The sequence below is a fragment of the Quercus suber genome, unplaced genomic scaffold (assembly GCF_002906115.3).
Source record: "Quercus suber isolate HL8 unplaced genomic scaffold, Cork oak 2.0 scaffold_640, whole genome shotgun sequence".
NCBI lineage: Eukaryota > Viridiplantae > Streptophyta > Magnoliopsida > Fagales > Fagaceae > Quercus > Quercus suber.
Window position 1 is genome coordinate 56474 of NW_027070081.1, and position 15234 is coordinate 71707.

General features: G+C 41.1%; 1 protein-coding gene across 1 annotated transcript in view; it reads right to left on the reverse strand.

The window, feature by feature from the left end:
* Positions 1–4985, reverse strand: part of LOC112028145 (callose synthase 10) — a gene marked incomplete in the record, with an annotated part of 57704 nt that extends 52719 nt beyond the window's left edge. Inside the window, 1 exon segment of the mRNA XM_065765572.1 lies at positions 4571–4985. Within this exon segment, the coding sequence (XP_065621644.1) occupies positions 4571–4778 (208 nt within the window).
* Positions 4986–15234: the final 10249 nt, after the last annotated feature.

Here is a 15234-nt window from a genome sequence, read left to right on the forward strand (position 1 = left end):
GGGCGTTTACTGGTGTTTATGGTCCTAATTTATACCGAGACAGGAGGTTCTTATGGGAGGAACTTTGTGGATTGAATAGTTGGTGGAGTGTCCCATGGTGTGTGGGTGGTGACTTTAATGTGGTTAGGTTCCCTTCTGAACGATTGGGGTCTACTTCTTTCACTGCTGCTATGCGGGAGTTTTCTAATTTTATTTCAGAACAGGGTCTCATTGATCTGCCATTGCAAGGGGGTACTTTTACTTGGTCAAATTCTAGAGAAGTTGTTTCGAAGGCTAGGCTGGATAGATTCTTGTTTTCTGCAGATTGGGAGGATAAGTTTCCAACAGTTTCTCAAAGACGGATGTCTAGATTGTGCTCGGATCATTTTCCAATTGTCCTTGAGGGTGGTTCTTTTCAGAGAGGGAGTATGCCGTTTAGATTTGAGAATATGTGGCTTAAGGATGAGGGTTTTGTGGATAGGGTTCGGTCTTGGTGGGATTCCTATCAGGTCCATGGTGCACCGAGTTTTATTATGGCTAATAAATTAAAGCTCCTAAAAAGTGATCTAAAAAGATGGAATGTGGAGGTGTTTGGTCATGTTGGAGTTCGGACTAAAAAATTGTGGAAGGATTTGGGTGTTCTAGAGAATATGGAGGAGAGCCGGGGATTATCAGAGGAGGAAAGGGTAGAAATGGGAAGAATTCGTGATGAGTTAGAAAAAGCTACTCTATTGGAAGAAATATGTTGGAGGCAAAAATCTAGAGTTCTCTATGTTAGGGAGGGAGACCGGAATACTAGGTTTTTCCACCGTATAGCTAACTCTCACAAGAGGGTTAATTCTATTGATAGGCTTATGGTGGGTGGGGTGTTGTCTTCGGATCCGGTTGCTATAGCTGACTGTATTTCTCAGTTCTATAGGCAGCTTTATTCTGAGGATGTGGCTCATAGACCTGTCTTAGATGATGTGAATTTTTCTAGTATCTCAATGGAAGATGCAAGTTGGTTAGATAGGCCTTTTGAGGAAGATGAGGTGTTTGGGGTGATCAATGATTTTAATGGTGATAAGTCACCTGGCCCGGATGGCTTTTCCATGGCATTCTTCCAGTCTTGTTGGGGTGTTTTGAAAACAGAAATTATGGCTGTATTCCATAATTTTCATACTCAGGCAGTGTTTGAGAAGAGTCTTAATGCTTCGTTCCTTGCCCTTATCCCTAAGAAAGTGGATGCTGTGGAGGTCAAGGACTTTCGGCCTATTAGCTTAGTTGGTGGGATTTATAAGATTATTTCTAAGGTGTTGGCTAATCGGCTTCGTAGGGTGGCGCATGGGCTTATTTCGGTTCACAAAATGCTTTTGTGAAGGGCAGACAGATTTTGGATTCCGTTTTGATTGCGTCTGAATGTATTGATAGTAGATTGAAGTCAGGAGTTCCAGGTGTGTTGTGTAAATTGGATCTGGAGAAGGCGTACGATCATGTGAGTTGGGATTTTTTAATGTATATGCTTCAGCGTTGTGGTTTCTCAGAGAAATGGAGAAAATGGATAAGGTATTGCATCTCAACTGTAAAGTTTTCCATTCTGATCAATGGTAGCCCTTCTGATTTCTTTGGAAGTTCTAGGGGGCTTCGGCAAGGGGACCCCTTATCTCCATTGTTATTTGATATGGTGATGGAGGCTTTAAGTCGGATGTTAGATGTGGCTGCCTCTACTGGGCAATTCACAGGCTTTTCTGTGGGTAGTATGGCTAGTCCATCAGTGATGGTGTCTCATCTTTTATTTGCAGATGACACTCTGATTTTTTGTGATGCTGAACCTTCTCAGATTGTTAATTTGAGGGCGATTCTGGCTAGATTTGAGGAGGTGTCAGGGCTTCGTATTAATTTGGGGAAATCGGAGTTGGTACCTATTGGTGGAGTGCCCAATTTGGAGGCTTTGGTGGGTCTGTTGGGGTGTGGGCAGTCTTCTTTGCCCTTGAAATATTTGGGCCTTCCATTAGGTGCAAAATTTAAGGATTTATCTGTTTGGAATCCTATTCTAGAGAGAATGGAGAGGAGATTAGCAGGGTGGAAGAGAATGTATTTATCTAAAGGGGGTAAAGTGACACTCATTAAAAGCTCACTCTCATCTTTACCTACATACTTTCTTTCCCTTTTTCCTTTACCGAGTAAGGTGGCAAAGCGTATGGAGAAATTACAGAGAGACTTTTTGTGGAATGGGATTGGTGTTGATCCCAAAATACATTTAGTTAATTGGGCCAAGGTTTGTAGACCTTTGAAGGATGGGGGTTGGGTATAAGAAGGTTGGGAAACTTTAATTCTGCCTTGCTAGGAAAATGGTTGTGGAGATATGGTATGGAGACTGATGCTTTATGGAGGAGGGTTATACAGGCAAAATATGGGAACATTTGGGGTGGTTGGTGTACGAAGAAGGTGACAAGTCCTTATGGGGTCAGCCTATGGAGATACATTAGAAGTGGCTGGTTGAACTTCTCTAAACTTCTAGTTTATGATGTGGGGAATGGTACTAGAGTGAAATTTTGGAAGCATGTGTGGTGTGGGGATTGTACTTTACAAGAGGCCTTTTCGGAGCTTTATTGTCTTAGTAGGTCAAAGGATTCCTCGGTAGCTGAAGTTATGGGTTGGTCTGCAGGGAGGTTTCACTGGAATGTGCAATTTCGTCGTCCACCTCAAGATTGGGAAGAAGAAGCCTTTGATCGGTTTATGGGGTTGATCTATTCTTCGACAGTGCGGGGTTTGGCCCAGATAAGGTTTGTTGGAAGCCTGCAAGGAATAGAGGTTTTGAGGTTAGAGGTTATTATAGCTCCTTCTATCCTCCTACTTTTGTTTCCTTTCCTTGGAGAATGATATGGCAATCGAAGGTTCCTCCAAGGGTAGCTTTCTTTTCTTGGTCTGCTTCCTTAGGTAAGATTTTAACAACAGATAACCTTCGTAAAAGACGAATGATAGTGCTTGATTGGTGCTATATGTGTAAGAGGTGTGGAGAGTCGGTGGATCATCTACTACTTCATTGCTCCGTAGCTTGGGAGTTGTGGTCTTTGGTTTTTGTTTGTTTGGTCTTCAATGGGTTATGCCTCATACTGTTCTTGAGTTGTTTGAGGCTTGGCAAGGAAAGTTTGCGCGACATCGTCACAAGGATGTTTGGAAATTAGTACCTCATTGCTTGATTTGGTGCATCTGGCGTGAAAGAAATGCTAGAAGCTTTGAGGGTTGTGAACGTTCTTTGCTTGAGCTTAAGTCCTTGTTCTTACACACTCTCTTTGAATGGAGTGTGGTCTTTTCCCAGTTTTCTTGTTCTTCTTTTTCTACTTTTCTTGACCGTTGTTCTTTTGTTTCTTGATTTGTGCCCCATAGTACATCCCCAATGTACTCGGTTTGGCAATTTTTCTATTATTAATAATATTCTTACGTTATTTATCAAAAAAAAAAACAAGACACAGGCCAGCCGAATGAAAACACCTTTCTCTAGAAGCTCACAAAATCATTTTTTGGGTCTACGTTGTCATTTATGGTTGATTTTGTAATGTTGCTTGCTTGGCTTTTGGATTAGGTCATTTAGGATTTAAGAAGTTTGGGTATTGCTGGTTCTCTTTTTTTTTTTTTTTTGATAGTAAATAGTAATTTTCCATTGCAAATTTGTCTTTTGAATATGGATGTTTTTAATGTGTTTTTGATATTATCAGTGGTATGGTGGTGTGAGTTTAGAATGCTCAAAAAATTCATAATGCCGGTAGTGGGTAAGTAACGGGTGTTGTGGGCCATGGGTGAGTAACAAAGATAAAAAGACATAAATAATATAATAAAAATGTCACACAATTTTTTTCACCATATACTTCAGTCCCCCCTAGCTTTAAAGCCTAGGTCCATCCCTAAACTCAACCAAGCATATAATTTAACTAAAACTACAACAAATCATAAAAACAAATTCACCAAAAATCGAACTAAAAGAAAGAAATGCTTAAAAAGCTGCTTGTTGTCTATCCCAATTGTTTCAAAATTAGAAAAAAAAAAAAAAATCATTCAACATGAACTATCTTCTCCTCCAGCTTAATTTCAATTTTTCAACTCAATCGCCTAACCATTGCTCCATAGTCCAAGTCCGCTTCACAGCCGAAGCCCGCTAACCTTGATTAAACTCAACCAAGCATATAATTTACTAAAATTACAAAAAATAATAAAAACAAATTGACCAAAAGTCAAACTAAACGAAACAAAAACAATTCATTCAGCAAGAACTATCTTCTCCTCCAGCTTAATTTCAATTTCTCAACTCCACCGCCTCACCATTGCTCCATAATCCAAGTCCACATCACAACCAAAACAGCTAAACCTTGATCAAACTCATCCAACCATATAATCTAACTAAAATTACAGCAAATAATAAATAAATAAAAACAATTTCAACGAAACGCTTTGTAAACCTAAGAAAACAATTCAATCAGCTTCTCCTCCAGCTTAATTTCAATACCTCAACTCAATTAACTAATCAAAACAAAAACAAACAAACAAACAAACAAACAAAAAAAAAAAAAGCAAATTCACCAAAATTGGAGTTGAAAAGGAAGGCAATGCTTACGAATCCTCGCGACGTTGGGGTTTTCAGATTGGATCTCATCGGCGGCATGCAAGATCGCGTCGATGTTGGTGGCTCGCTCGAGTGACGGCGGGATCGCACCGGCGATCCCGCTCGGCGTTCTCCTATGGCCTGGACCAGAACTCCTCAGCTGCTCTCTCCTTAGCGTCGCGCGCACCAACCTCTCCCAGTTCCCGTGAACCCTAGCCATGGCCTACGCCACGATACGACGCCGTATCAAAACCTTTACCGAGTCGAACAAACTCGGTCCTCTCTCTCTCTCTCTCTCTCTCTGTGACTCAGTAGCTATGGATTATTTTGACTTCAACGAATTTTGAACTGAAAAGAAAGGAAAAGGAAAGGTTGTAAACTGCGAGTGGAAAGGAAACAAAAGGAACGCGTAGATAGCGGGAAAGGAAAAATGAAATGAAAGAAAGAACAAGATAAGGAAATTACGATTCTATCCTTTTCGAAATTGTTAGGAACCGTTTGATCAGGTTTTATATAGAGTGCTGCTGCTACTGGCTATTTTATAAAAACCTGTTGCCCTGTTGGAATCTAATGTGTATGTGCGACTTTGGATCTGTCTGGGACGCGTAAAAAGGCCTGCTTTTATAAATTCCTTTTCCTTACCTCCTGAGAATACTTCATCATGAGATATACACACTTTGGAATAAAAAAAATAGGGAAACATTTTATGATTTAGACTTTATATAGGACCCACCTTTTGAATTTCATAAAGCAAAATGTCGTTTATAATATATTTTTAGGATTTTTTTATGAAGAAAGAAAAAATAATTAATTTTTCTTACAATTTTTTTATATTTAAGTAGCGTTTGGGTTCAGCTGAAACGCAGTGCGTCTGCATTTCAGCCTTTTTTTTTTTTTTAACCTACGCCTATTGCACTATTCATGGGACATGAACAATGCAAATAGGCAAATAAACAGTAAATTCATTTATGAACAGTAACTAGAAAAAAAAATTTTCAGTTTTCAGCAAAATAAGCGGTATCCAAACGCACCCTTAGGGTCTATTTAGGATCCACTTATTTTGCTAAAATTGAAAATTTTTTGCTAAAAATACTGTAGATAAAAGTAAATTTTAGTTGAAATAATACAATGTGATACATGAATAGTACCAAAAAGTATAATGGAACCCATGAATAGTAGTAAAAATAAGCTGAATAGTAAAATAAGTTGGCAAAAAATAAGCTAGTCAAACAGACACTTATCATTTACCATAAAAAAGTGGTGTTAAAAGTCAAAATTTTCTTAAAATATTTATTAACAATGATCTTAAGGGCCATAAAAAAAATAAATAAATAAAAATTGTCTTACGGGTATCATTAACATGACTCTTTTATAAATTAAAGTCTCCAACAAATTAACTTATTTAATTAAGAAGATCTTGTCCATCTCTGTTTTTATTATGACAGTGACATAATGAAAAAAAAAGAAGGAAATATTGATAAGGTTTCGTGTTTCATCCAAACACTCAATTTCATTTTCTATCAGGGGACAATCATTTTCTCAATATAAGCTAAGCTTTCTCTCTCTACTCTTTTTGTTCAATAACTGCTGCTTCTTCTTTTTTGTTATAAATTCAATGACTACTTGATTATGAACAAATCCTAAGTGAAACACAAAATTTCAACAATGATATTTCAACTTTCTTTACTTTGTTATTATTCTGAATAACTAAAAAATAAATAACAAAGATGGAGATTTCAAATTAAACCAATCTCATCAATTTATAGCTTAAATTGATAAAATAAAAATAAAAACATATAACTTTTTTTTGGAGAGAGTTTCAACCTATGGCGTCCGCTCTTGATAATAGCTTTTTATCATCGACCAAGACACCAATCAGTTTTTGGTGTAGACGGGAATTGAATCTCAAATCTCTTATTCAACCATCAAAAACTTTACTAATTAAGCTAACTATAACCAAAAAAAAAAAATGTATAACTTAATACGAAACCCTTAACCTTAAGTCTCCTTTTCATAATGTTCTCCTCTTTTATGGGTTTTAAGTGGAAAAGAGGAATCCAAACCCCTTTTGAAAAAAAAAATCATAATCATAATCAACATGGAAAAAAAAAAAAAAAAAGTCCTCGCTTTCTAAAATGGGATTTCTTAAAGAAATGAAGAGTTATCGTTCTTCCTCCTAACTCTATTTGTGCTATCATCCAATCTACTATCAAGCCTGTTGGAGATTAATGGCCTGTTTGGATGTTTAAAAAAGGAGGGGGAATAGAGTAGAGGGAGGGAGAGTAATCTAATTACCTAGTTTGGAAGTTTTTTAAGGAAGGAGGGAGAGGGGTTTGGAGGGGTTTGGAGGGGTTTCAACTCCCTCTAGCCCCCCATTTTTAATTCCCCCAAATTGGAGAGATTTGGAGGGAGAGTAGAATACATAAACTATTGACCAAGTAAATTACCTAATTTACCCTTATTATATTAACAAAATTACACAAGGGGAATGACTAATTACTCCCTTCCCCCTTACTAATTTTAAAAACATCCAAACAAGGTGGAGGGGAATCATTTTCCTCTACTCTCCTCCCCACTACTCCCCTCCCCTCTACTCCCCTCTACTCTCCTCCCTCTCTAAACTTCCAAACAAGCCATAAGTTCTGAAGACTTCGTCTTAAAAGTGCTTATGCCCTCGCCAATCCTTCAAACCTTTTGCTCTAGGCCTGGGCTAACTTTAGTTGGGCTATGAGTTTGGAAAATCAAATCAAATTATTGGATTATATCTCTTCTTTAGTTACACCCTTGCGCATTCCCGCAATAGACTTGTTAGCCCATCGTCATCTGCCCATTTCCACAATGGTGACCAGTGTGTGGGCTTCATTGGGAATCAAACCATCAAGATCCACGAGGAATGGGCTCACTTCCTAAAAAAAAAAAAAAAAAGTCCTCGCTTTCTAAAATGGGATTTCTTAAAGAAATGAAGAGTTATCGTTCTTCCTCCTAACTCTATTTGTGCTATCATCCAATCTACTATCAAGCCTGTTGGAGATTAATGGCCTGTTTGGATGTTTAAAAAAGGAGGGGGAATAGAGTAGAGGGAGGGAGAGTAATCTAATTACCTAGTTTGGAAGTTTTTTAAGGAAGGAGGGAGAGGGGTTTGGAGGGGTTTGGAGGGGTTTCAACTCCCTCTAGCCCCCCATTTTTAATTCCCCCAAATTGGAGAGATTTGGAGGGAGAGTAGAATACATAAACTATTGACCAAGTAAATTACCTAATTTACCCTTATTATATTAACAAAATTACACAAGGGGAATGACTAATTACTCCCTTCCCCCTTACTAATTTTAAAAACATCCAAACAAGGTGGAGGGGAATCATTTTCCTCTACTCTCCTCCCCACTACTCCCCTCCCCTCTACTCCCCTCTACTCTCCTCCCTCTCTAAACTTCCAAACAAGCCATAAGTTCTGAAGACTTCGTCTTAAAAGTGCTTATGCCCTCGCCAATCCTTCAAACCTTTTGCTCTAGGCCTGGGCTAACTTTAGTTGGGCTATGAGTTTGGAAAATCAAATCAAATTATTGGATTATATCTCTTCTTTAGTTACACCCTTGCGCATTCCCGCAATAGACTTGTTAGCCCATCGTCATCTGCCCATTTCCACAATGGTGACCAGTGTGTGGGCTTCATTGGGAATCAAACCATCAAGATCCACGAGGAATGGGCTCACTTCCCCACTAAAAATTTGGTAATGAAAACTTTTTTCTTTTCTTTTCTTTTTTCACTTTAAACTATCAAACTCAATACACTATTTAGTTTTTTTTTTTTTTCGTTAATCTAAATTTCCACCACTTCAATGCCCAACAAAGGTTTCAAGTTCCGTTACTAAACCCAGAGTGGTAACGAATACTTAAAATTTGAGTTTCATGTTTTGTAAAGCTATTGGTTTACTTTTTAATGATTGCCAAACATTTTAAATTTTCTTTTAATAATTAGATAGTTACAACAATGATAGAAGAGAATTAAAACTCATATGTTTATGTTAGAAATACCAAGAGGTGTTAGTTAAATTATATGACTCTTGACAGGTGCTACAAGTTTTAAGTTTTAACGATAGACTTGCCAAGCATGGTTTTTTCTTCCCTTTTTTGGCTTTGGTGATGTTTATGTCTTTGAGATCTGCAGGATTTGGTCTGTGTTGAGGCTCATTTTTTTTTTTTACGAAGCCCAGCAGGACAAAGGGCCCAGAATTATGGGCGGACTAAAAGAAATAGTAGACAAAAAAGCATATGAATAGTTCAAGGGTCCATGAGATGGGTCCAGAAGAAGCAAATGGGCTTGAATAGGCCCAGAAAGAGAAAAGAAACAAATCCACAGAAAAGATGAGAAAAAAAGAAAGCATGGGCCACAGTAGGCCCACTGCAATAAAAAAACAAAGAGAGTAACGGGCTAATGGATAACCCATGAGCCCAAAGGATGAAGTTTATGGAGAAAATTGGGCCAAGGAAGCCCAAAGTGAGTTAGCAAAAATCCATGTGTGAAACAAAACTAAATTGGGCCAGGGATGCCCACAAGAAAAACAGGGACAATGGAGCCCGCAAAAAATGAGAGAAGGAACCCAGTAAGTATACTGGGTTACGGAGAGGGAAAGCACACGGCAGGCCCAAAGGGGGCTCGGCAGGATTGAGATGAACAGCAAAAATAACAATTTGGCATGGCAAGAGACGCAAAGCCATAAAGCGAAACACCCAAACTAAAGGGAGGCCCAAATGGTCCTACAGAGCTCAACCTTCCAAAGAAATGGACAACACATGAACGTTGGCCTGCCGGAAATACAACCCACACCAAAAGATGCCAAAAAACGCATGGCAGAATATGCACACCCATTCTCAGACCTCGGCAAACAAATGAAACATCAATAAGGTAACGCATGTGAACGACCCAGACATCACCAGCCTATACCCAGCCACTATGGGAAAGGGTGACGTCATGGGTGAGGGCACGGTCTAGCGGTGGGGAGAGAAGCGGGAACCTGTTTTGTGTTTCTTGCCCAGACTCTTTCGATGGGCACAGTCTTGCTAGGATGACATGCCATCTGAAAGAGGTAAGGGTGGGTAAGAACCACTAGGTGCTTGCCATGAGAAACCAATAGAGAGAGGAGACACGATGGACGAAGTAAAAAAGGAACCTTCGTTGTCTGAAAGCCACAGGTCAATGGTAGTGGTCAGAACCATTGACTCGATAAGTGGTCGGCCAAAGGGCTAGAACAGTAAAATCGGCCACGGCATACCCTATATAAGGGACCCATGGCTGTGTGAAAAAGGGAGGCGAAGAAGAGTTATCAAAAAACAAAGAGAAAAGAATTTTAAGAAATGAAACAGAGAGAAAAGACTTTTTAAGAAAGAAAACAGAGAGAAAAGAATTTGAAGAAAGAAAACAGAGCGTTTATAGTAGGCATGTATCTAAATGGGTTAACCCCCTCTCTCCTTCAATAGTCTTGTCCTCAAAAGGAAATACAACTTATATTTGGGTACATACCATTTGGGGCTGGTCTCTCAAAGCAATTAATTTCATCAATTGAAGTTACTTGCGTTGAGGGAGTGGTTTCTCCTGCCTTGGTTAGAGTCCCGCGGCTATACTTAGTGTGGCAAACTCGTTTTTTTTTTTTTTTTTACTAATCCCGCTCTAATTCTCTGTTTAAGTATTATTCTTTGAAAGTCAGGTCTTTTAAGCTATTTATCTTGTTTACCGTGGAAGAAATAGTGAATGTATTTTCTTTAGGTTTTCTATATTATGTCTGCCTGTCATAGCCTGTTGACAATGACTCTGCTTGCTGTAAGCTCTTAAATAGACTTTGGCAGATGCGGTGAAGATTGCACACAAGCCGGGTCAAGGTGTGCTCCAATTGGGCCGGTCCGGACTCCTCACCCAGAAACAACTTGGGCTTAGTGCGGCAGGAATTTGCCTAACATATCAATCCAGGCCCACCTCCTTACAATTGGCGACTCCGCTGGGGAGTTGGGAAAGAAGGTAGGGACAAAACACAAAATCCCTCGCAAATAATGCCACCAAAGTCCAGAACGACGCGAAACATGAGCGTCGTACCATCACAAGCAGAGTCTAGGCCAACTACACCTAGCCAACAGCAGATTAATCAAGCAGAAGGCGCTAATGGAATAGGGGCTGGTCCCCAGCCACCGCCAAGGGACCCCGAAGACAACACCAATACTTTCGTTGAAATGTTACAATCACTGCAACACTCCCAGCAACAAATGATGGAAGAAATCTGTCAGCTGAAGGCTGAAAAGAAGAAAGAGAAGGGAAGCCAGCATGTCCCAGATCATACGACAGACAAGGAGGAAACGCTAGTCCCTTAGAATACAGAGCAACGCTTCATCACCATGGCAGAAGTAGTAACTCTCCTCAAGCCGGAGAGGGCTAAAGCGCCTAAAGAAAGGTTTTATGCACGCAGACCCCCTTATCCATTAAAGGTGCTCAGCAAGCCATACCCTGAAAGGTATGAGCCACGGGCTTTTGCCCAGTACGATGGCAGGAGAGGAAGTGCTGTTGAGCACGTAAGCAAGTTCATAGATACCCTTGGCCCCTATGCGGCAAACGAGGACTTGTGTCTACGGAAATTTTCTAAATCACTATGCGACCGAGCGTATACCTGGTACATTGGCTAAAACCAGGATCCATCTCGACTTGGAACGACATGGTGGATGTGTTTTGTACTAAGTACTTTCATGGAGAGGAAACAGTAACGCTTGCGACCTTGCAAGCAACCAAGCAAAGGAGTGGCGAAGATTTAATGGAATACATAAAAAGATTCAGGGACATAGCGCTTGACTGCTATGACCATTGTGAATAAAGGACCTTGGTAGAAATGTGTATGACTAACATGATACGAGAATACAGAGCAGTCTTGGAAAACCTAAACATTTCCCAATTCGCACAGTTGTTACAAAAGGCCAGGAGGACAGCCCAGTCAGTGAAGCCAAGCACTGACAAAAGAAATGCTCCACAAGCAATGACGGTGACTATTGGCTAGCGAAGAAGGAAGATAGAGGGGAAGGAATATAATACTCCCCCACCCATACCGTGCACTCAAAAGGAGCTAGACGTGCTGCTGGACAAATGGATAGCAGATGGGGTCTTTAAACCCAATCAGGTCTCGAAAGAGCCCACGGAGGAAGAACGAAAGGACCCACGCTTCTGCCGCTTGCATAACTATGTACAACATCCTATCGCAGAATGTTGGGCGCTTCGTAGGTTGATACACAACAGAATCAAAGAAGGGGCCCTGGAGTTGTCCCAGTCAGAAGTCCAAAGAAACCCACTCCCAAAGCATAAAGGGAAAGGTATGGCAGCAGTCACAATCTGTGCAAACCCAAGAGGGGATGAAGAGGAAAACCTAGCTCTGCCTGCCACGGCTATCACCACTTTACAGCAAAGCACCAAGTTCAAGAATTTGTTTAACCAACTGAGGTTCACTATAGGAGAACGAAAGGTAGCCACAGAGGCTTTGGTAAGTATTGCCTCCGGAGCAGGGGTAGAATGTTTAACCACAGAAAGTATAATGGACAGGGCCCTCTTACAAGAATCAAGTGAAATCACCTTCAGTAATGAAGACTTGGAAGTGGGATATCCGGATCACAGGAGGCCACTTTACTTAGCAGCATCTATAAATCAAATCCCCGTAAAAAGAGCCTTGGTGGACACAGGCGCCTCTATGAATCTTATCCCGTTGAGCACTTTGCAAGCAACGGGAATTTCAAAAAGAAAAATCTAAGGGTGCCCAATGGAGGTAACAGGCTTTGGCAGAAGGGGAGAGTATACCGCAGGATACATTCAGCTATGGTTAAAAGTAGGCCCTATAGCTTCCCTGGCTCAATTCCATGTAATAAAGATAGAAGTCTTATACCATGTGCTACTAGGGAGACCCTAGCTACACAAGCACCGGTTAGTCCCATCCACCTATCACTAGTGTCTAAAAAGATGATACGTATAACGGCAAACCAGTCACCATTTGAGCAAGCGGAAGCCCATCTCGTAGAGACTATATTCTACGACCAATGGGCACCGTCCGGAGAAAGTTCATTAGCAAGGCCACTTGGTACTTTTGAACTTAGGTGGGAAGACATTCAGAGTGATCCAGAGCCCGATTTGAAGGAGTTGTTAGCTCGAAAGAAGAAAAGAAAGATAGCACCCGCCGCAGGAATAGAAGACGCACCGCAATGCGTTAGAATCCAAGGTCCTGATGGCAGAATCGTTTACAAGTTATGAAGGTGCGCGGGGCCCACGAATGAGACACAAGCAGGCCCCAAGCGAGAGTGGCAGCACAAGAGTCTGGTGTGCTGCGCAGTTCAAGGTAGTTCAAAAGAGAAAAATAGCAAAGAAAGTCATGAAGAAACTATGGCAGAAAAGGACCCTCAGGTTATGGCAGAAGAAGAATTGGAGGAGGTCAACCTGGGGTCTGACTCACAGGAACCAAGACCTATTTTAGTTAGTTCAAGTTTGACGAAAAGGGAAAAGTCAGAGTTGGTACAGTTGTTAAAAGAATTCAAGGATGTTTTCGCATGAGACTACAGTGAAATGCCAGGACTTGATCCAGGACTAGTAGTGCACACACTGAACATTGATCCAGGAGCTAAGCCAGTAACCCAGCCTGCCAGGGTATTCCATACGGAAATAGAAGGGCAAATAGTCAAGGAGGTACAGAAATTGTTAACCGCAGGATTTATTAAACCCATCCAACACCCACGCTGGCTATCCAATATAGTGTCAGTAAAGAAAAAGAACAGGCAGATAAGGTGCTGTGTGGACTTCAGAAATCTCAACAGGGCCTGCCCAAAGGATGAGTTCCCATTGCCAAACATTGACTTGTTGATAAACTCTGCGGTAGGAAGTGTTATGTTCTCGTTTATGGATGGATTCAGCGGGTATAATCAAATCAGGATGGCACTAAGGGATGCGGAGAAAACTGCCTTCAGAACACCCATAGGCAATTTTTACTATACAGTAATGCCATTCAGATTGAAAAATGCGGGTGCAACTTACCAACGGACAATGACAGCTATATTTCATGACATGATGCATAAGAAATTGGAGGACTATGTGGATGACATAGTGGTGAAGTCAAGGAAAAGAGAGGAACACTTCTACACATTGAAGCAGGTGTTTGAGAGGTGCAAAGCCTTCAAGTTGAGAATGAATCCCCTCAAGTGTGCATTTGGGGTGTCCTCAGGAAAATTTTTGGGCTTCTTAGTCCATAGCAGGGGAATAAATGTGGATCCAGCCAAGGCCACAGCCATAGCAACTATGAAGCCACCAGCCACAGCGAAAGAATTGAAGAGTTTCTTAGGAAAAGTCTCATATATTCGGAGATTTATCCCCGGATTGGCATCAATCATTTCCGCTTTCGCCAGACTACTCAAGAAATGGGAAAGCTTTGACTGGGGGGAAGCACAGCAGGCGGCCTTCAAAAGGCTAAAACAGATCATGATGAACCTCCCCACCGTGCAAGCCCCAGTCCTCAAAAAGCCATTACTACTCTATCTGGCCACTAGTTCATATGCCGTAGGGGTGTTGATCTCCTAAGAAGATGAAATCAGCGTGGAACAGCCAATATACTACATCAGCCGCGCTCTCAAAGATGCGAAAACTCGCTATCCAAGAGCAGAAAGGGCGTGCCTGGCCATTGTGTATGCCTCCCAAAGGTTACGCCATTACTTCTTAGCTTATGAGGTATGGTTGATGACCAAGTCTCATGCTATCAAAGCTTTGTTGCAACAACCAATCCTTTCTGGCAAATTATCCCAATGGCTGTTACAGTTATCACAGTACGACTTGAGAATGGGGATACCCAGGGCAGTGAAAAGTCAAGCGATAACGGATTTGTTGGCATAGTTTCCAGGAGAAGAAGAATTCCTGCTGGATGATGAAGTCCCAAGAGAAGTAGCCGTGGCAGAAGAGATGAGAGAACAGTGGATAATGAAGTTTGATGGGTCTTCTACCACCCAGTCCGGAGGGGTGGAAGTAGTCTTGTATCATAAGGAAGACAAGGCAGTGGCACTGTCATTTAAACTAGAATTCCCCTGTTTAAACAATACAGCCGAATATGAGGCCTATTTAACTAGGCTAGCTACAGCTCTCGAAATCGAAGTCAAACATTTGAGGGTACTAGGTGATTCGAATCTAGTGGTCTGTCAAGCCAAAGGAAGTTTCTCCCTAAAGGAACCCAACTTAGCTCCATACACAGCAATGGCCCAGAGGATGGAGGAAAAGTTCTCTACCTTTGAAATAGAATATGCTCCAAGAAATGAAACCGATTTGCAGATGCGTTAGCTGCATTGGGCTCGCAGATAACCTTTGAATGAGATAATGCCACGGTAAAAGTCAGTAAAAGAAGAGAGTCTATCATTGAAACCTTGAAGGAAAGGTTTCAGGAAAAACAGGACGAGAAAGATTGGCGGTTCCCCATAAAAGAAGCTCTGATGAAGGACGAGGATGCTGCAGAATTGAAAGTGCTAAAAGACTATGCCTTGGTAAGAGGAGAATTGTACCGCAGGATGCCAGAAGGGGCCTTGTCCAGGTGTGTGGGGCAGAAAGAGGCCCAGAGAAAGTTAAAAGAAGTACACGACAGAACCTATGGATCTTGCGGAGAAATTAGCCTCTACCGCAGACTCCAAAAAACA